The 22,361-nt window shown below is 34.9% G+C and overlaps 1 protein-coding gene across 4 annotated transcripts; it reads left to right on the forward strand.

The window, feature by feature from the left end:
• The first annotated feature begins 1,132 nt into the window (after positions 1-1,132).
• EMB2247 (protein EMBRYO DEFECTIVE 2247) lies at positions 1,133-21,113 on the forward strand. Of its 4 annotated transcripts, none has more exons than XM_011085180.3 (27): positions 1,134-1,324; positions 1,699-1,792; positions 2,287-2,413; positions 3,811-3,894; positions 4,505-4,599; positions 5,605-5,696; positions 6,009-6,062; positions 6,686-6,738; positions 6,823-6,890; positions 8,554-8,629; positions 10,510-10,593; positions 11,607-11,755; positions 11,846-11,963; positions 12,040-12,156; positions 12,471-12,691; positions 14,136-14,225; positions 14,832-14,943; positions 16,504-16,614; positions 16,759-16,896; positions 17,203-17,253; positions 17,329-17,441; positions 17,956-18,103; positions 18,393-18,497; positions 18,602-18,703; positions 19,363-19,435; positions 19,578-19,744; positions 20,550-21,113. In XM_011085180.3, the coding sequence occupies exons 1-27, from the start codon at positions 1,177-1,179 to the stop codon at positions 20,676-20,678; spliced, it is 2,919 nt and encodes a 972-aa protein (XP_011083482.1). In that variant the 5' UTR covers positions 1,134-1,176; the 3' UTR covers positions 20,679-21,113. The 4 variants fall into 4 exon arrangements, with proteins under 4 accessions (XP_020553112.1, XP_011083482.1, XP_011083497.1 ...); XM_011085195.3 differs by having other exon boundaries at positions 1,705-1,792; XM_020697453.2 differs by lacking the exon at positions 20,550-21,113 and having other exon boundaries at positions 1,133-1,324; positions 19,565-19,739.
• The last annotated feature ends 1,248 nt before the right edge of the window (positions 21,114-22,361 follow it).

Consider the following 22,361-nt stretch of genomic DNA (forward strand, 5'->3'; position numbering starts at 1 on the left):
GTTAAAATGACTTGAATTTGAATTAAGAATTTTAAAAAGAATTTTAAAATGACTCCAAATGAAAGGAATTCGACTGTCGGATCAATTAGGCCTGTCAATAGGCGAGCATTACTCTACTCGAACTTAGATTCAATAAGTACCCATAGTTATTATTTATATACCCTCCCTATACCCTACCAATACAATACCGTCGGGTTTTATTCATGTTATACCAAAACAATTGGGTTCGGTCGGGATATTACCATTAAGTCTTACCACTGTTAAAATGAATGAAGTAATTATATATTTTTCTATAATAATATCATCATAACTTCATACTAAATTAATTTAAGAAAAATATTTTATGAACTTGCAATCGATAAAATAAATTAAAAGCTATTTCATTTTTTTAATGTGCAAATTGAACATTGTTGCAATATAAATAATCTAGACTTTATTCAAATAATTAATCGTTATTAATCAATTACACAATCAACAATGAAAATCATATTTTAACTTTGAAATAATTTTTTTACCATTTAAAATTGCTTTCAACATTAATTTAATGAGCTTTTAATTTCAAGTTCAAAAAAATCTTATCAGTTTCATATATGAGTTGAACACAACTAATTTATTTTTTTTACATATATTTTTTATTTTTTTCCTTGTTATGTTCAAATTAATTTTATCAAATGCTTGATTTGGAGGTGTCGCTATGAAAATAAAGATAGAAAAACTTGTGCCTTATTTTTTTTTTTCTAAATATCAATACGTAAATAAAATAATATAGTATGTACGAAATTTTAAAATTTTAAATGACAAGTAAATTGAGTTGATTAAAATATAAAAATTTACAAAATTTGATGAAATTTTATATTATTAAATTTTAGCCGTTTAATACTCATACCCACAGATACTTTTAATGGGTATGAGTTCGAGTCTGAATTTAATAAAATTGATCGAGTCCAAGTAAAGGTCTAATATAAAATTATTGGGTATAAGTTTGGGTATTACCCGCCCAATTACAGGCTTAGGTCTCATGAAATCGCATTAATATAAGGGTTTTAATTTTCTGCTAAAAGTCGCGTGCTCTGTCAAATTATTGGCATAGAAATCGCGTTTATAATGTCGGACACGGTCTATTAATCTGCAGCCTAGCAAATTCAGGCAGAGGAGTGTCTTCAAACAGGGGAAAAAATGGCTTTCTCCAACGCCTCCCTCTTATCTTCTTCTTGCTCGGTATGCAACAGGCTCAACCCACTACTCTTCTCCACCCAACGACGCCGTCGCATCTCTCTCTCCCGTTCTCACTTCATTCGTTTCAGAAGCATGCGCCTTATTACTGGTGAGTACGGAGTTCTTGAAGAAGGAAATTCAAGAAAGCTAAGAATGCTGCATGAACGCGTGACATATGTCAAGTGTTAAACGCTAAAATAAGAAAGAACTGGTTATTGTATTCCCATTCTTGTTTTTTCATTTGTTAGTATCATATTACTAGTCAGTTTGGAGGAAGAAAATATTGTCTCTTCTGGTAGGAAAAGAGAGAGCCCGTTAAGGAGGTGAGGTCTGTTGATGAGTTAAAATTGATATTCTTTACCCAAAATGATGTTTTCTTCATTTGATGACAAGAAGAAGTTTGCCTTATGCCTTTGTGTATTGATGATTCTTGGTGCCTTATGCCTCACTGTGTATTGATGATTCTTGGTTCCTAACTGTAAGTTTCAGTTGCTGGGATGGGGGATAGTGGTGTATTTACTTCACCGGAGGTAGCAAAAGCTTTTGATTTCTCAGCGGAAGAAAGGATATACAAATGGTAATTCAAATAGTAATGTATGTTTATGAATTCATTTGTCTCAAAGTCCAATTTTGAAACTACTGTGTGTTGACACTATGCTTTTGTATTTGGAGAAGATCGAATGTGGGATTGTAATGCTGAATCTTTTATGTTGTGTTAGAGTATGGTAAATTACACTAGAAGGTACTCTAAGAGGAGATTGTACTTTATGGTTTAGCCTTCGTACTTTTCTTGGAAATCATTTACGAAACATACTGTGTAACATTGAATTAGAATGCCATTGACATAATAGCATATGGTGTTGTGTGATTGGATAACCTTTGAAAAATGAGTTTCTTAGCTTTTATCTGCCAGATAGAGTTACAAGTTTTAAAGGACAAAGCAGTTTTTGTGATTTTATGATGTATGCTTAAATCTCATTATTAGTGTCATGCAAAGGTGGTCCTGCGAATTGACTAGTTGGCCGATATGTGTGATTATGAAACATTGACTAGTATTCTGATGGATTTTAGGTGGGAGTCTCAGGGGTATTTCAAGCCAAATTTCGAGAGGGGAAGTGACCCATTTGTAGTACCAATGCCACCGCCTAACGTTACTGGTTCATTACATATGGGACATGCAATGTTTGTGACTCTTGAGGTTGGAACATATTGATGCTTTCGACCCCCTTTTGTAATTTGTAATTTGGGTTCCATTTTCATGTTTATTGATTTAAACATCCTTAGGTGGTGATGTATCATGGGTATGCAACTTTTTTCTTGTTTCCTACCCCTTCTATTTATCTGAGTTTTTCAACATTCGTTTCATTTTCAATTAGAAGTGATTTACATTCATCATAGGTGTGATATGTGTGAGATTTTTTTTTTTATCTACTTTGTTTTTTAAGTTTTGAATTATTTTCTTCTTTTCCTGGGAATTTTTGCTTTCATGTACCAAGAGTCTGCTAGACCATTACATGCCCAATATTGTAATTATTTCAAGTCCTTGCATGTGTAGAATACCAATTTTTCTCTTTCTTTTTGGTATTTTCTCTGCATTATACATGTGACGGATATAAGTGGATCACAAGTAGTTATCGCCATATGCAATGGATTGTTTGGCATATTGATTTAGCAGATAACACACAGTCCATTGATTTTCCATGGACTTGTATAGTTTCAAATTTTAATATTTCCAATTTAAGCAAGAATCTTAGAGAAAATGATGACTGCACTTGTACATAGAAAGGAAAGGCAGTGGAGGACGTACTCATTCAATTTGTACTTTTAAGAGAAAAAGTACTCAGAGTATGTGCTCCCCTGAGTTGAGATTTGCACACTCTCTTGAACCCAATTTGCAAATCTAAGTCTGAATTCTACAGTATAGTTGAAAAGGTGGAAATTTTGTGTATCATTACATTTTTGTCTTAAAGTTTCATTATTCAAAATCAGCGAGGTTTACATTATTAACTTAAGTATAGTTTTGGCAAAACATAGTCATTGGGAAATAGAATGTGTTTGGATGCTCTATGAAGGAAATAAGACTATTCAATTATGGACAAAGGTAGCGTGGAGTATTTATTGAACATTGGGGGGTAAAAGCTGCAGATGCTGCTCCTCCCACTCCCCTTTTACGATCACTACAACTATAGAACTTTGTTATGTCAGTCTACTCACTCTTCATGATTACTGAATTATATTGTATGGCTAGTACCATTAGTTTTTTGGAGAGGTCAAGGGTGCTTTGGTGCGATCCAGTTGCATGTTGAAACTACAATGTGGTCTCATTGTTTCCATGGATTTTGATTCTTTTAGCTTTTAAATCCTTTTTGCGATATAAATGTGCATAAACCAATTGAAAATTTGCAGATGCAGTCTCTTTCTCTCTGCTTTCCTTCCGTCTCCTTCCCCCTCTAGCATCGTCAATGTCTTCATTATTGATTTGTTATGTCCTAGTTATGTTACCACACTAGCTTTCTGTTAGCATAGTAAATTGATTTTAGAATTAAAAAACGCATAATATATATCATTTCGTTATTAATATTGTTGCAATTGTAGGATATTATGGTGAGATACCATAGAATGAGAGGAAGACCTACACTCTGGCTTCCTGGGACTGATCATGCTGGTATTGCAACCCAGGTTTATGCTATATCTAAAAGCACTTTTCTGTATATATTTGGTTGAAAAATATAGTCAGAGCATAGCTTCTTTTGCCAAAAAATTCCCTTTTTTGTGAACTACGAATATGTTCCTTATTGTCAAATTCTTGAAACTAACTATTGCTTATTATCTCCTTGGCTTTTGTTCATGAAATATTCATCTTGATCAAATCTCTTAAGAGATTTTTTTATCTAATGATGTCACATAAAAATATTACATGGTCATATGGTGATGATGCTTTCCTAATTTGTATTACGAGGGGCTAGTTGAGGCAGCTGGTGGTTCATCTAGAACACTCAGCTATTTGCATTGTGTTGTTTTTGATAAAAAACCTCGTTCTACGGACTTCCTAGCCCTCAATTGCTTTCAGAGACTTCCTGATACTCTACCTTGTCAATGGTTTGCAGTGGTCTTCTGTTTGTGGCCCAAAATAGTTGATCCTTTTTCTCTTTTATCAAAACCTTCCTCAGATGGATCTGTTTGTGAGCCTTGTGTAATTGTGTTTCTATTTTCTGTCCTCGTTTGTTACTAAGCAATAGATTTCTAAATATTTATTCTTTTGATATGAACTAATACTCCTTATTCCCAGCTGGTTGTGGAAAGAATGCTGGCTGCTGAAGGAATAAAAAGAGTGGATTTGGGTCGAGAAGAATTTACAAAACGAGTATGGGAATGGAAGGAAAAGTAAAATCTACTGATCCTGCTTCCTTTTCATTCTTCTTTTTTTTTTTAAAAAAAAAAAAAAATTGTTCCTGTATGTGCCTATCCCCTGCCATTTGATAATTTTCTGAACTCGTGCAATTAATGAAATTGTTTCTCATATTTATGAATGTAGACGGCTATATATTAACATTTTCTTACATATCTCATGCCATTGATTGTGCTACTTTTTCTTCTTCTGATCCAGGATGAAATTTGAACATGTCAAAGTACCACTCTCACTATTGTCCTCATTATGATTTTTCCTCTGTTCTTCATACTGGATTTATATTTTTTCGCTGATTTGTTTCTTGCCCTTTCCATATATGCTCCTCTTTTCAATATATAATTTTGTACAGGAATCATCCACTACTCATTCATTACATGAATGTGTGTATTTTAGATTTGTTTGGGGTTGCAACGAGTTATCATTAAGAACCCATGAAAATTAGTACTTAAAAGACTCCCGTTCTCTCTCTAGCTAGCTAGCTTTGTGCTTGCAGTCTGTGGTAACGTTTTCCAGATCAGCCTACTGCTGCTGCATGAAGCTGCAATACTACCACACTTGAAAACAAATTGGCAATAAATGCGCATAAAAAAATGAATGTGCCTTGATGATTTAAGTATGGTGATGTGGGGCATGTGTTAAGGATGTGGCGATCTCTTTGAGCACTAGAACTAATAGGCATAGTAACTAGAGCAGTTCACTGGTTTTACCATGCATTCAAGCACTAATCTGGATTCTCCCAATAAGGTTGCATGTCAATTTTAGCTCATCACAGTGATATTCTAGAGTTGGTAGAGCTTTCTGGATGCAACGGTTCTGTCCCACGATGACAATGGGCAGAATACAGTTCCTTTTTTCTCATGGGTAATCTTATGTTATCAGGAAGACATTTGCTTGCAGTTGGAAGCTTGTGATCCACTCTGCAGTTTCTTATTTCTTTGTTTTTTGGTATATTGAAATGCTCATCAGCGTATAACTTGCAGGTATGGCGGGACAATCACAAATCAAATCAAGAGACTTGGTGCTTCTTGTGATTGGACCAGAGAACGTTTTACCCTAGATGCTCAGCTGAGTCGTAAGGCAGTTTCCATCCAGTAAATCCCCCTATCAATCCATGCATTATGCATAATATATCAGGATTATATGGTGGCTAGGATAGGGTATGATTTGGTGCAAGCTATCAGAAGTAGGCTACTCATAATTATCTGGGAGGCTATATTCAGTTATTTATGTAGTTATATTCCTCTCTACGACAACTAAGAAAGTTTCAAGTTGCCATTCACCAACTTGATATACTATTTATAAGTCAGTCATACCTCATATACACAATACATAGTGGTGGGACATGCCAGCTTGTACTGAAGTTTATTTTCTTAAACTTTTGCAGGAGCAGTAGTCGAAGCCTTTGTTAGGCTTCATGAGAAAGGCCTCATCTATCAAGGTACAAACAATTTATTTTTCACCTTTTTGCAGGCACTGAATTGGAGCTTGATGATCATGTAACATAAATATTACAAGTTTTGCTGTTATAAAAAGATGAAAACATATGCTGCATATCTCTCCCGTTCTGCAAGTAATTGGATAATTGGTGCTACATTGCTTTAATGATGAGGAGAATAAGAAGCTCCGATATTGCCAACAAACTGCAAAGAAGATAAAGGAACAAGATGCTCATGAAAACACTAGTATAATTGCACATGTCCTAAGTTGTGTATTTAGCATAGGACGAGTCACTCCAGATTGGAGAACATATAACTTAATTTTGAAACCCTTTCCAATCAAAGAGTCTTTGTGAATGTTTGTCATATCCGTCAAATGTTTCTTCTCAATCACACTCAAGCAATCTTACTACTTTGAAAATAAGGATCTTTTTGGTTAGTGTTTTTTATTCTCTATCTAGCTCATGGTAGTTGTTCTGATATGAAGTGAAAGCCTTAATCATTTATTGTTGCACAAACTGGTGGACTAAGCTCCACTGAGCTGTTTACATCAATTTTTTTTTTCTTTTTGTGTTGAATGTATGTTTTCTAAATAATATATATTGTAACAAGTAGTTTCTTGCAGGTTCTTACATGGTTAACTGGTCTCCCAATCTACAGACTGCAGTTTCTGATTTGGTATGCAGATTATGATTAGTTTTCCGTTATTGTCTCCTGTTTCTTTCTTTATCATTTTGATTTATGAAATTCATCTGTCACTAGGAAGTGGAGTACTCAGAAGAACCAGGTGCGCTGTACCACATTAAGTATCGAGTTGCAGGTGGTTCAAGGTTATTATTATTTCCAACTCGCTGATCATTTGAAATTTACTTTGGAGCCTGATATTAAGTAGGTTTGAATAATGAATGGCCTTTTCCTTGGACTTGATTTCGGCAAAAGTTAATCTAGCTTGCTGTTATCTGATATGTTACCTCTTCCATTTCTTTGTGGACCTCTGTCATGTTTTGCTCATCGTAACTCAGTTTCTCTTCCTAAGTAGAATGATTCTTCTTCTAATGCATAAATTGACTTCTATTCGCTACATAGCATTGTTCTGCAACAAGGTTTTAATTCCATTTCCTTCACCTACCAGTTAGCTGTTAAATTGTCCTTTGTATTTGACTTAATTTGAGATGTATAGGCTTGATCTTGCTCTCAATGCTCAAGAGATGAGGTGCCATTACCTTGTCTCGGTGTCTCCAACACCAGAAGAAAAAGTATGTCAAAGATGGACTGTGACAAATTGAGAGAATATGACAAATACTCTATATGAATAAATGCATGTGTGTTGTATGATGTATTCTGATTAATGTGTTAGGAATGATGTTATTTATAATTGTTCTGCCTGATATCTCTTTGTGCTTTTGGAGATCTTTTTCTTTATATTTGCTACTCCTCCTTGAGAGAAACAGTCCTCATTCTGCCGGTCAAAGAAGCCGAAAGTATCAAATGCAATTTTTCATGTGATTTCCGGATGTAGAAAAGATGAAGGTTTTATAAAAAGAAGAGAGCAGCCATATTGTGCGCCATGGTGCATGGTGCAAAAGGCGACAGCCATGGGAGAGGCCAGGGCGCCTTTTTCTGGGGTGGATGGTGCTGGCTGAAGCCCAGCCTTACAATTAAAAACAATATAAAACAAACTGAAGAAAGAAATCCTGATCTGTGTCAGTTTCTCTCCAGCAGTTGTATCTTTTCCTACTCTTCAGGCCCTTTTTCTCTCTTTTCTTTTCTGTTTCTTGTTATTTCTTCGTGATGCTACTGTCCTCTCTTTTTCTATTCTCTTCTGGTCCTTTATTCATAGTTTTTTTGTCAATTCCACCACTTATTTGTCCTTTTTTTCATTTGTCTTTTTGCCCTTGAGACTTTAGTAGAATTGTTGATTACTTTAACATTATAAATTTATTTTTATTATTTAATGTTATAACAAATATTCTTGCTATAATTAAAAAAAAAATTGCTAAATGAATAAATTTGTGATTTTTCTTGCTAAGCTTCTTATCATAATTTGCCTTTCTCATGAAAGTCTGCTAAAAAATTTAAAAACATTATCTTGAACCTGCCGATTTCGGTATAATAATGGTATAAATATATGAATTATTTCTACAAAAATGCCGCTCCGTACTTTAAAAACGAGCGGGCTGCCCCTTGCTCCATGCTCTAGAGCAGCTTTGTGGCATACGCGTTTAACAACTATGGAAGAGAGTGAATAAAATTGCTTAGCAGGAAAACTTGAATGCACTTGTCATAATATGTTCAAGTGTTTGAAATACCAACCGATCACCAAAAAGTGGTGAAAAACAGCAAACAAAAATAAATTAAGAAAAAAGAATTCTGATATTAATTTCACCCTGTGTAAGAGCTTAAAGTTGTCTGTATTTCCTTGACCAAGAATTGGGTAGAGTCCTATATGTTCATTACTCTTATACGAAATCTTTTGCTTTCCTAATGTTACAGGAGTGACTATCTTACAATTGCAACCACAAGGCCTGAGACTTTATTTGGTGATACAGCTGTTGCAGTACATCCTGAGGTAATTTTTATCTGTTTTAATATATAATGTAAGATACCATGAACTCCTTTATTTGCCACCTAATGTATTATGAAATCGTCCTTCGTTTGCCACTTGGTGTGCTTGCTGTCCCAAGCAGTCATGGTGAAAGCAAACCCTTTTTTTCTCTTGCTTTATGAGCCCTGAGATTCAGTTTAATTTGCACAGTGTAACTAACTGAACAAAGATTTTACAAATAGAATTTATTTATGAAATTTTCTGACTTGTGCTGTGAGTGAAATATGGGCCTGATTCTGTTAGGTCATATGAAACAAAGCAAAGGTGTGCTTCGATTTGGAGATTCAAATTGAGAAAGAGAGGAAATTATTTAGTGGAGTTCCATTATTAGATGGATTTGTTCACTAAAAGATCCACTAGCAGTTTGGAAATGAGATGTGGCGACGTAGATTCATCCTCTCTTTACCCTCCCTTCTACCATAACCTTTATGGTACGTGGCATTCCCTTCACCAAAATTCGACTCATCCGGAAATCCCAATAAATCATTGCCCAAAGTTCCAAAAGAAGAAGCTTACTCATAGATACCACATTGTACCCTAGGCTTTGAGCTATTCCCTTCAATTTCTATGCCTGATAATCATTCTCCAGCCCTATGCTTGGGGAAAGCAGAGGAATAATACTAAGGCCTATTAGAATTTAGAAGCTATTGCAACATCTCTGTAGTTCATTTGACTGTACATGGGGCCCATAAACACCTTTGCACCTTCAACTCCTAAGAGTGTAAAAGCTAAGGAAGTTGTTGACTAAGTTGTAAAAGTATCTCTTAAACTGAGATGTCTTCCAACTTCCAAGTGAGTCGGAGGTGTTATTTGAGCCAAAAATTCAAGAGTGGTTTTAAAAAGGTGACCTAGATAACTTCTTTAAGAGGGTTGGACAACTTAGAATTTTACACTTGTTCTGTAAATAATGCTACCAACTTTACATGTCAACTGTTGGAGCAAGACCAAGAGCTTACAGATTGTTAAATGAAGAACGCCAAGAAGCAACAAGGGAGTTGTTGAGATGAAGACAGCTCTAAAAGGATTGAATTAGTAGGACAAGTGATCTGCAGAGCAGATAAGGACAGTAAGGGTCCAATGACCTCATCCGTGAGGTTCTTATGTCTTCTATGGCTGGAAAGAGTACTTCTGCAAGATGTGTTGGAGACAGTAAAGTTGGTTTTCTTCTATCAATGCCAATCCTGAGAGACTCATGGAACTACTGGAGAGGTGAAGCTGAAACTGTTAGTTAGGGAAAGTAAGGAAACAAAAGACCTAACTGGCTGATGGTAACACAAGAACTTGTAAGTACTTTGGGTTTGCTCAACACCTCATAATATCAACCCTGAGTCTGATTGGTTGCTGCCTAACTTAATTTAATGTTGTTTCTCATGGAATTTCGATGTTGTTTTTGGACTTGTATCATGTAGTCAACATTATAGAACATTATAAGATCTGTTGGTTGTTTATGGAGCTGAGGACTCTGCAACTGTGCTGTTTCGGGGAAAAAACAATCATTTACATGTTTCTGTACTCCAGAAGGCACATGTGGTAACATAATGCTATTTCTAAACCATTGAAGGAAGAGCTATCTTATGTTGCGAGTACCCATGGTGATGTAATCCAACTTCGTCATGGAACTAGTTACTGTATGGAGCTACATTTCTGTTGCTGGAATACGTGGCCATTGCCTGTGCTTCTGGAATAGCTTAACTATCTATCATATGTATCATTCCATTTGACTCTCACTTTTTTAAGTGGTTGTGTAGTTCTCAAGCTGCTTCCATGGATGGCTCATTGAATTTATGGGTATCATTCTCCTTATCTGTTTCATTGATGATACTCTTTCTTGCTGTTTTCTTTAGGATGAACGTTATTCCAAGTACATCGGAAAGCAGGCTATTGTTCCAATGACTTATGGCCGGCATGTGCCCATTATTTCTGATAAGGTAAAATAATTTCATATCTGCGATCCTTGCTGATTTGGTCATCAAGCCACCTACTGGTGGATTAGGGAAAAGAATGTGGTGGTCTTGAAATATATCAAGATTCAGCAACTTGGTGACTGGAGTGATAAATGCTATTAAACCTTTAAATTACTGCCCCTGTGTTTGTTGGTTTTGTTTGCTCATATTTGCCTTTAAAATTGTAGGTCAACAATGTGAAACTTAAACTGGAAGTAACTCTGACTTTGTGACCAGCCATGCACGGTCTTGCCCTACATTAAACCCCAGCCTTTCCCTACTCCTGAAAACTGGTCATTCATGCTTTAACAAATTTAACAGTTTTAGATGTAACAACTGATTCTCAGCTGCAGAATTATTATACTTGTAACTTCGTAAGTTATCAGAAATACATAAACCATAGGATTGTAAATCAAGCTACTTTATCCACAAAGCACAAGGATCTTCCCAACTGTCCTACCATTTTAGGTCACCATATGTGCAGCTTCGTTTAAAGATATTAATGGAAGACCAGTGTGAACATCTGGTTAGGAAATGCGACGTGACATTATAAGATGCATATATCTATGAGTGTTGTGCAAGTCACCACATATTACAAATAATCATACGAACTAAATCAACATGGGAGGATACAATTAATCTTCTTCTGGCTCCTCTTGCTCTCCCTTTGTATGACCTGCAAAAACCAGATTGCACCATGTTCTCCATTTGCAATCATACTCCAGTCATAGTAAAGAGTTGATCTGTCTGATTAGTTGCTGTTTTTATGTGATTCCCAACTTCAGCCTGAAAGAAAGGACTTCCATTCTGAACTACTAGAATCATAATACTGTTCTATACCTTGGGAATACATAATATACAATTTGATGATTGTATTTATTTTGTCCATATCATTTAGTTAACTATTAGTTTCTCTCTGTTGCTTCTTATTTGTGCATGCTTTGGTTATTCTAAATGGATGCCCTATTGCTGAATATACTTTCTTGTTGATGATGCAGTATGTGGATAAAGACTTTGGAACTGGTGTCTTGAAGATAAGCCCTGGCCATGATCACAACGACTACCTTCTTGCTCGGAAGCTTGGTCTTCCTATTCTCAATATCATGAATAAAGATGGGACACTAAATGAAGTTGCTGGGTTATATTGGTAAATGTTGAGATTTGTGTGTCAAAATGTTTCAGCAGTGGTAAAAAATTGTGTTTGGCTCAGAATTTTGTAATTTAATAAAATGTGCAGTGGTCTTGATCGATTTGAGGCGCGAAAGAAACTTTGGTCAGATCTTGAGGAGACAGGACTCACGGTAAAAAAGGAGGCTTACACTCTACGAGTTCCAAGATCACAACGTGGTGGAGAGGTGTTTGCACATTGTATAGTGTTTGCTTGAAGATGCACCTTTATCTTACTTGTTCTAATGCCGTTCCTTTGATCAGATAATAGAACCTCTAGTTAGCAAGCAGTGGTTTGTAACAATGGAGCCCCTGGCAGAGAAGGCCCTGCAAGCTGTGGAAAAGGGAGAATTAACTATCATGCCCGAAAGATTCGAGAAGGTATTTTAGATCAGTCATCTTTTCTACAGTGTTCCTTTGGCTCTCTGGACTTCAGTTTTTTCTCATTCCGCTGTGTTCTATGCCTGTTATTTTGTTACTAACGTTTGGAGCTGCGAGTATTCTTGATGGTTGCCTCATCATTAAGCTGCATCTTTCTGTAATTCTGGCAAAACATATAGCACAACTAAAAGCGCATTATTTCTGACACAATTCCATATAAGTTACTTGAATTGATTTGTTTTAGTTGATTGTTTAAATTCACCTATCTGTTTTGATTTCGTGTGTATTCACACACATCTGCCTGATGATTATAGATATATGATCACTGGCTATCGAATATCAAGGACTGGTGCATAAGCAGACAATTATGGTGGGGGCACCGTATACCAGTTTGGTACATTGTGGGTAAAGACTGTGAAGAGGAATACATAGTTGCCAGGAGCACAGAAGAAGCTCTTCAAAAAGCTCGTGAGAAGCATGGAAAAAATGTTGAGATATATCAGGATCCAGATGTTCTTGACACCTGGTTTTCCAGGTTTGTTGTTGAGCATTTTTCTTAATGTACTTGTCCATTTGCTTTAATACCTTAAAAAGTTTGCCCTATATCAATAAGGATTACATGCATTACCAGTAATAAATCAAGAAAGAATTATTTGATGTGATTAATGTCCATCACTGTTTTCAAATTTATTCTGTGCCCAAATTTGGCTGGTGATTCTGTGAAGTGACTGAGTAAGAGTTTCTATCAATACCATTATAGGTTTCTGATGAATGAGAAAAATAATATTATGTTTCTTGTTTAATTTCTGGAGATATTGCTTTTGTTTTCAACTTCTTGCTTTCTTTTTTATTCTTTAGATAGAATGTTGTTGGTGGTTCTGTCTTGGGAAACAGTACCTTGAAATGATTTATCAAGTTAATTCATGGGTGAAATTATAGGCAAAAAAATAGGGTATAGTCAATAGAATTATGTTTTATTCTTGAAAAGTGAAATAGAGGATATTATAGAATTACCTTGATTCAAAAAACAATTATGTCCTAGGGTAAAAATTTTAGCTAGCCCATTCTATGATGAATGGAAGACCTGGGAATCATAACGGAGAGTTACTGGCCATTTTGCTGATATGGAAAGAGAATGTATGTTTATATTAACTCAATTGATTGAAATCTGGGGGACCTTTCTAATATAAAATACTCTGTAATATGAAGTTAATTACAGATAATGGTGATTGTGAGTGGAAGAAGCATCACTTACATTCCAGTCTTCAAAGTAATTGGGTGTAAATTGTTGATGTGGAAATGTGATGAACCAATCTTCTATCCATGGTAACTTACTGTCTGATTGATTTGTACATAAAAGAATGAATATTGGCATTAAGTAATTGAATGAACTTTTCTGCCATTAGCTTCGAAATTTGACACAAATCGTAAGTAGCTCAAGTGCAAACCCTTATAGACATTTGGGTGGGCTCGCAATCTGTGATACATGTAGGCAACCTGGCTTGTGGGGGGATATGAGTTCTGGCAGAACTTTTTTGTTTGGTAATCTGCGACACTATTATACCAGAAACTGTGGGTTATCTGGGTTGGCCATTTTCACCCATTAAAGCAGATGGTCAGACACAAATCCAACTTCAGTTGGTGAGTTGGTAAATGTGAGTGTTTCATGCTCCTTATTTTTGCAAGGTCCTAAAATATGTGATTAAGTAGTCTAGTTAATGTTTTAGTACTTATCAGATGTTGCAAAACACAATCAATTTGTGCTTTTTATTGTGTATGTGTTGGAATTTCATGGATTTGAATTAGTAAAAATTAAATCTCTTACTCATAATTTTTGTTATTCCTCGAATAACATTAGGAGCTCCATTGTTTCTTGACATGTTGCTTGATTCCTGAATTTGCGCTGGCCGAAACATCAGCAATAATATTTTAATTGTTTCAAAATTATGGTTGAACTAATCCTGTTTGCCTTTTGTCAGTGCATTGTGGCCTTTCAGCACTCTTGGGTGGCCAGATGTTTCAGCAGAGGATTTTAAGAATTTTTATCCTACTTCAGTTCTTGAGACCGGGTATTTACATTGTTTGCTGTGCTTTTCTATTTTCTGAACCTTTTGGCATCATAGTAACAATATCACTTGCATGGAGAATGATTCACATACTTGAAAGCATGCTGCTAGTAATTGTCCATCGATTATAGAAACACCAAATAGGCATTAAAAGTATTAGGCACAGCACAATGCAGACTCCTTTTAATTATCAGAAAGGCTTGCTTCTTTTGTTTTCAACTGCTATAGAGTGTTAAATGGAAGTAGCTTTATTGGAAAAATGAATACTTTTCTTCTCTATGAAACATAATTATGTTCTCTCTACCTGGAAATTAATTGATGAATAGGATTCTTTCTGTTCCTTTCTCTTAATAGTACTGCATCATGAGTTTGGCGTGGTATCAGTTTTGCAGATAAGATTGAACTGTTTATTCCCTTTCTGATTGATCCTATTGTGATTTAGATTCATACCCTATTGTGAATGATATTTAATAAATATTAACTAAAAACTAAAGTTGTTTCGCCCTGTCCCATCCCCAGCAACTCCTCCTGTTGGTAATTTTTTTCTTTTCAAAGGAAATTCCATTTCTTATTATACCAGAAGATAATAGAGCTGCTCAATTTGAACAGGCATGATATATTGTTCTTTTGGGTGGCAAGAATGGTGATGATGGGACTAGAATTCACTGGGAAAGTTCCATTTTCAAATATTTACCTCCATGGACTCATCCGTGATTCCCAAGTGAGTTAAATATGAAGCACAGAGTATTGCCCCTTTTGCATTGACTCCTATATCTCTCTGGTAACAATGCAGCAGCTTTTAGCATAGTTCTTTGGATAAATTTTGTCGAACTCCCCTGAGGTGTGATACAATTACCAATACACCCCTTCTTGTTGTTTGAAAAATAAACGATATACCTCCTGATATTTGACATAATCGGAGAACCCTTGTACGCTTAGTGTAGAAGTGTCAACTTTACCCTTAAAAAATATTTTCCTTTTTTTAAATGTTAAAATTTCTCATGTGTGTGATGTCCCATTTGCCCCTCTATGTTTATGCATTCTATACTTTTATAAAGGGCATTTTAGTCCATGATATATTTTAAAAATATGTGCATTTTAGTCCACAAAAATATTTTAAAAGTATGTGGGGTATTGGTAATTTCTAAAACAATATGGTTTGGAATTGTATCAAACCTCGAGGGAGGTCAATGTAATTTATCCTAAGTCTTCTTTGTGCTGAACAGATTCTACTCGTATCTGCAAGTTTGGCTAGGTGTTAATTTAGCATTTCCAAAAAGTTCTGTTTCCACTTATTGCAATCAAGTTTATCCTTGTGTCTAGCTCTTTCTTTTATTTGTTACATTTTTTTGATGTGAGTTTCATGCTTCAATTTATCACTACAACCTTCCTCTTTAATGTAAGTAATTATGAACTTTTTATAATGGGCCATCTAGGGTGGACGCAGCTAACCAGAAAATCTACTTTCATAGACTTATCTATGGGTAGAGAGCAGATCAGGTTTTCAATGTGAGAAGTGAACTCTTAAAAGAACTTTGTCACATCAGCAATACAGATTCCTCTCTCCATCCCAATTTTATCTGCCCAATTTTTCTCAAAATGGTGTTTTAGATAAAAGTTGAAGAGGTTTGTTTTTGTATATCCTTATACTCTTATACTTAAAAGTAAGTGGTGTTGCACCATTCTTTTTAAATGAAAGGGTACTTTCAGGGATTGAAAGTTTTCATTTTAGTATATGGAGCCTGTTTAGGAATGTCCCAGAAAATGAAATAGAAGTGGGGGAAGTAGATGAATTATATCAATGAATTAAAGTCTGTGCTCATGAGTGTTAACACATGTTGACTTTCTGAAATCTTCATTTATGTCATCATCAAAAATATTAATACCAAAGATTGGTGAAAGTGTATTTAAGAATTTCAAGAATACATGACAAAGAGCTTAGTTAAGTAGCTGACAGACAAGAACCTAAGAAGTAATAATGCACTTGGTATAGCTCCTCCCCTTGGGATAGTTTCATAAAATTCTTTACCTATAAGTTTTTAGTTGAAGACATTGTCTGCTAATCCAGGTGCCTCTAAAAACTTACCTACTTTCATAACAGTGGGGGTCCTCTGATGTAGCAAGTAAAATGATTGTCTGAGTTTAAATGATAAAATCCCAGACGTGCATGTCCTAATTTTATCTTAAAGTTGCACCTTGTATGACTTCATAATATTTTTTCGTTTATGTATTCTTTTCTGAAATCTGAAGTACTTTAAACTTAGTATTCCCATTCTTTCAGGGCCGAAAAATGTCTAAAACCCTAGGAAATGTTATAGATCCACTTGATACAATCAAAGAGTATGGCACTGATGCTCTACGCTTTACTCTTTCTCTTGGAACGGCTGGTCAGGTTTGTCTTCTCTAGATATTTCCTTTGCATCAACAAAATATGGGCTAAAGGAACCAAATTATTTTATGGTTGGCACACCTTCATGGAAGATGTATCAAATTCATCTGTTGTTCATTAGTTTGTTTTATCCCTTTTCCGTTGCAGGATCTAAATTTATCAATAGAGAGGCTGACATCTAACAAAGCATTCACCAACAAGCTCTGGAATGCTGGCAAGTTTGTGCTGCAGAATTTGCCTCGTCAAAGTGATTTACCTGCTTGGAAAGCTATGCAGGACTTTAAGGTTCATTAATCTCTTAAATATTCTTCACAACGTAATATTGCTAATTGATTGTGCCAAATAATGTTATTTTGAGCAATAAACAGCCATATTAAAAGTCATAGGTGTGAAGATGTCGGGCAATAATTGGTTCCAAACTGAATTGAACAGTTCTGTCGCCTATGCTTGTTTTTGGTGTTCTGGATTTGGGTAGTTGTGTATTCATCACTTGATATCTGAGGACTTTGGATATTAATTGTATTTACTATTTGAATTACCCATCTGTATGATTTTGTTCAACTTATACTGAATTGCTTAGTGTTTATGCAGTTTGATACTGAGGAATCACTGTTAAAGCTGCCTCTACCAGAATGCTGGGTGGTAAGATATAAAATCCTAATATCGTTATGACGTAGAGGCATTATTTCCCTTCTAATTAACACAAGTCGTATGCAGGTATCGAAACTTCATATGCTAATCGATGCCGTCACCATGAGTTATGACAAGTTTTTCTTCGGAGATGTTGCAAGAGAAATATATGATTTCTTTTGGGCTGATTTTGCTGATTGGTAAATTTTGGGCCTCTAATCATTTTGTTTTTCAATTGCTCATCTCAACTTAATAGACAAATCAATTTTCCACTAGTCATTTAGGGTCAGCTACATGAACCCTTTCTCACGCCACTTCATGAGGCTCATCTATAAAACTTAAACGATGAAGGCTGAAATCGCTAGCAACCTCAATCCAGTAATTGCCGATTCATTTATTCGATGCTATAATTAGTTTGACTTGACATGATGAGGGAATGGAAATGTGTTGCATGCATGAAAACATTTCACCAATCACCCATGTGTTCAAGAAAGGAATAACTGAATCCAAATAAATGCTAACTGTTCTAGAAACAATTCAAGGTTTGAGGATCAAGTGATCAGAAATCTGACATGATATGCTTAGTGTAGCTAACTGAAGCTGCGCATGTAATGAGGCAGCTAAATCATCAGCAAGTTCATCCTCCTACACCACTCTTATATAATTATTCTTTTTCTTCCTTTTTAGGGGACTTATGCTTTCTCTTTTAATCAGGTATATTGAAGCAAGTAAAGCGCGGCTCTATCAGTCTGGAGGTGATTCAGTTGCTTCTGTAGCCCAGGCAGTTCTCTTGTATGTCTTTGAAAACATACTGAAGTTACTTCACCCATTCATGCCATTCGTGACTGAGGAGCTCTGGCAGGTATCAAAATCTCAGGTCTCAACCCAAATGATGACTGATGTTTCTGGACCACCCAAAATAATATGCATCTTGAGTCCTTTTGTGAATAGACCAAGTATTTAGAAGCACAAATGGACACTTTGATAAATGATAAACAATATTGTTAAGATATACTCTTGTGATTCTTTAACCTCATTTTTACATGAAAGCAGGTATTAGGCGTGTGTTTTGCTACACTATATTGTTGAAATATTATTTGGATTGCAAATATCCTGTTTGCATCTAACCTTTCTTCATTTTTGCCGGACAGTCACTGCCCAATCGAGAAACAGCTCTTATAGTATCAGCTTGGCCACAGACTTCACTTCCAAGGCAGGCTGAATCAGTGAAGAAGTTTGAGAACTTACAGGCTTTGGTAACTCCATTCTTTCCTTTTTTTTTTTAGTCGACGGGTCAATGGAACAGTTATAGGATTCTGTGGATCTAAGTGGTTGGTTTGCATTTGGCTGCATGATCCAGACGAGAGCAATTCGTAATGCGCGGGCAGAATACTCTGTTGAACCAGCAAGGCGTATATCTGCATCTATTGTGGCAAGTTCAGAAGTCATCCAGTATATCTCTGTAAGTCGAGCCACTTTCCTTGTTTCTTCAGACTGCAGGACCATATCAGTCAAATATTTGTGTTTGCAGTTGTAGCAAAACAGCTTCTGTTTGCATGGCACTATCTATTCTAAGTACTTATTTTGTGTTCTTAAAATGAGCCATTGCATACGCTATGAGCATCGACAAGAGTGGCATAATAGAATGGCATGCAGCTTGATATTACTTGAAATCCAAAATTTTCCTTCCATCTTTAGACTTTAGTACAAAGAAAGCAGCCAATGCACCTTACTAATGGTGGCTCTCTGTTAAACTTCATGCAACTCAGGCCCCTTTTCTATGAGATAAAGTTGTCCTGTCAATGAATAATTGAAAGCAAATGAGTGAACAACTATGTAAAAGCAAACAGTGGAAAGTTTGTCTGTGAGAGCAGTTTGCAATGCATGAGGCACTCTTTCTTTGATTTCCTTTTAGAACCTATGGGTAGTGTAGCTAAGCACAAATTACTAAACTCTGCTGTGCTCCAGATAAAAAAACAAAACAGGAGAAATTCCAGTATCAGAAATATGCCCATTATGTTCTGTCTACTTGGGAATTAATCCCTGTTTCAATAATTAGCTTTAATATGTTATTACATTGTTTTAGAGTCTAAATCTTTTTTATCTTGATTCACGGTGCAGAAAGAACGAGAAGTTTTGGCTCTCCTCTCTAGATTAGATTTGCAAAATGTCAGCTTTACAGATTCTCCCCCAGGTAATGCATTAACATTCACCCTTTCGCTTTTTTGAGCATATAATTGTTTCTCCCTCCTAAATTTCTTGGCTGCTATGGTAAATTCAAACTCTTATGGTTGATGTCTTCTGGCGACGTTTCATTAATAAGAGATGATTTCCAGGAGACGCCAATCAATCAGTTCATCTTGTTGCCAGTGAAGGTCTGGAGGCTTACCTTCCGCTTGCTGACATGGTAGATATTTCTGCTGAAGTGCAGCGCCTAACAAAGCGTCTTGCTAAAATGCAAACCGAATATGATGGACTCATGGCTCGTTTAAATTCTCCCAGCGTAAGTGGTGATCAGATTATTGATCCTTTTATTTTTCTTTCAGATCATAAGCAAGGCAATTTGCCTAGGGACATGTGCATTACTGAAAGCTAGCATGCTTATGTGTTAAAATGAATCACAACACATGCACTTGTAGAGTCAAGGTTTCTTCTTCACTTTTGTACACAATATATAAGACAGAAAACAAGCAAAACCATGTCCACCTCGTTAAACTTGACAGAATAATAAGCTAAGCTAGAGATTGCAATCTGGTAAAGAGCCAAATATAAAGAGCCTTTGTATTGCTTCTTTCCTACTAAATGCAGTGCGAGGACTTGGAGGTTGTTTGTCTAAGATGTTTTTTGAGCTTATAAGTTGTTAAATCTTAAATGAGCATTTAAAGTGCGTGGAGAAAATAACCATCAAACTTATAAGATGTTAGTAATGACAACTTTGTAATCAGAATATCCAGAATTGAAGGAACTTATAAGATCTTAATGATAAGTTGGGAAATCTTTACTTTTTGTAAAGGGGTTTATAAGCTCTAAATATCTTATTTTTAGATCTTATAAGCTCATTCCTTAAACAATTTATGGAATACTTTCAACATTTTATAAGCTTTAAAACATGTTATTACATGTTGTAAACAGCTTATAACTTATAAGCTCATCCAAACACCATCTAATCTGAATCTATAGCCCTCCTATGAATCCTTTGGTCGTTAAGACTTTTAATGCATGTAAACATCAGAACCTTTCTTTTCCATAAGTTCTTGTCTGTGTTTCATGACACAACAGTCTAATGATTTCCATTTAACTAAGTACAGTTTGTGGAGAAAGCTCCTGAGGATATTGTCCGTGGGGTTCGAGAAAAAGCAGCAGAAGCAGAAGAGAAATTGACACTAACCAGAAATCGACTTGCTTTTCTCCAATCCACGGTTCTGGTGTCGAACTAAAGCCAGTTAATTGAGTCTTTTGGCAGCTGATATGGTAAAACCGGAGCAGCTCATCAAATGTGTACGTCGAGTCCCTTCCTTGTTTAGTTTTCTTTAGATTAAAAAGCTCATACTATGGCTCTTTTCATTAGCTGGGCAACCGGGGGTGAGTTTCTGTCGAGTTGAAGATGGTATTGTTTATTAGTGTAGAAAGAAAAGAGAGAAGATACACTGATTTGTATGTTTTGTGAAAATACAAAGAGATAATTCTATATTCTTGTATTAGGTTGATTGGAAGGGTTGAGCATAGGAATGTAGATCAAGTGGGTCCGGCTACAAACATCATTATTCAACTTTGTTTGAATTATTGTTGAGTTTGAAAATTGTGTTTGAGCTTAGTTTGATTATCGATCAAGCTGAGTTCAAACGAACTTTAATGAATCCGATATCAACTAAGCTTGAGTAGTTTTGTACTTACAAGCGTATTTTATTGTTCTTCTCCATGATAGATTTGAGCTCGGATCGTATTTAAAAGTTTATTGAATGAAAGTTCTTGTTTAAGTTTATTTGATTTAAGAAATTGAGCGCAAATGAGCTTTTATCGATTGATTTTGATCGACGATAACCCTGGAATGTGGGCGGCAATGCGGAGGAAAAGGGAAAAGGAAGAAGTATAAAGAAAATAGAAAAGATTAAAAAAATTAAAAAGAAGAAAAGAAATATATTCATAATTTTTTCTTGTTCTATTTTTTGTTTATATGAGTTATATATTTACTGCATTTTAATGATTTTTTCAATTGTTAATTATCTATTAAAACTTGAGATGGGAGTGGAAATTACTTCTTGGAATGAATAATAGTTCAATTTTACTCTAAAATAATCAGTTTAATTCTTTAATACACTAATATAATTTAGTTACTTTTAGGAACTTAATCACTTGTTTGGCTAGAAAATAATACTAAATTACTTATTTCCTTGAAAAATGAAGATTATGATCAATTATTCGATTGTTTAATAAAAATAATTCATAATTTTGCCTTGTGTTGTTTATATTTTATCCATTAGTCTGGTTTCACTTTTCTTGAACAATAATAGTTAAAATGATTTTATATTATGATAAAGATTTAAAAGGAAATACCAATATGGAGAACATCTACTAAATACTATTTGTCCAATATTTTTTTAAATTTATATTCTCACTAAATTCAAAATTCAGATCTAGAATTAATAAATAATGTATTAATTCACTTACTGTTATAGCTTACTTTTGTAGTGTATATAAGTTATAGAAAAAATGGTGAGTAATAGCAAAAATTTGGGAAAACAAAAGTTGAAATTTGAAAAAAAAATAATAATAATAATTGCGGTTGGAGTGTATGGTAAAAAAAATTAATGTTTATAATTTTATTAATAAATTATACGAGTCGATAAAAAGTCATTTATAATTTTTGATTTAAATCAATTTAATTTAAGCAGTTTAAGAGCTGAAAAGTAAATAAAAAAAATATCTTTTCAATTTATTTTCTACATTTCTACAATAAATAGATAAACATTTATTTTAAACAATTACAAACATATCCTTATAATCGTTTTGGTTTGCACAAACTTACAGCAACACAACTAGAAATCAAAGGACCATTAATTAAGGATGCACCCTTCAGTTTGTATTGATTATGATAGTGAGCCATGAGGCTCCTAAACAAT

This window comes from Sesamum indicum, linkage group LG1, assembly GCF_026168435.1.
Source record: "Sesamum indicum cultivar Baizhima isolate 11 linkage group LG1, ASM2616843v1, whole genome shotgun sequence".
Lineage (NCBI taxonomy): Eukaryota > Viridiplantae > Streptophyta > Magnoliopsida > Lamiales > Pedaliaceae > Sesamum > Sesamum indicum.

Bases quoted from the DNA above. Each gene is read 5' to 3' on its own strand.
- EMB2247 (XM_011085180.3), top strand. From the start codon at position 1,177: ATGGCTTTCTCCAACGCCTCCCTCTTATCTTCTTCTTGCTCGGTATGC. The intron at 11,756-11,845 runs GTAAATGTTGAG...TAAAATGTGCAG, and splicing joins GAAGTTGCTGGGTTATATTG to TGGTCTTGATCGATTTGAGG. The intron at 12,692-14,135 runs GTTTGTTGTTGA...GCCTTTTGTCAG, and splicing joins CTTGACACCTGGTTTTCCAG to TGCATTGTGGCCTTTCAGCA.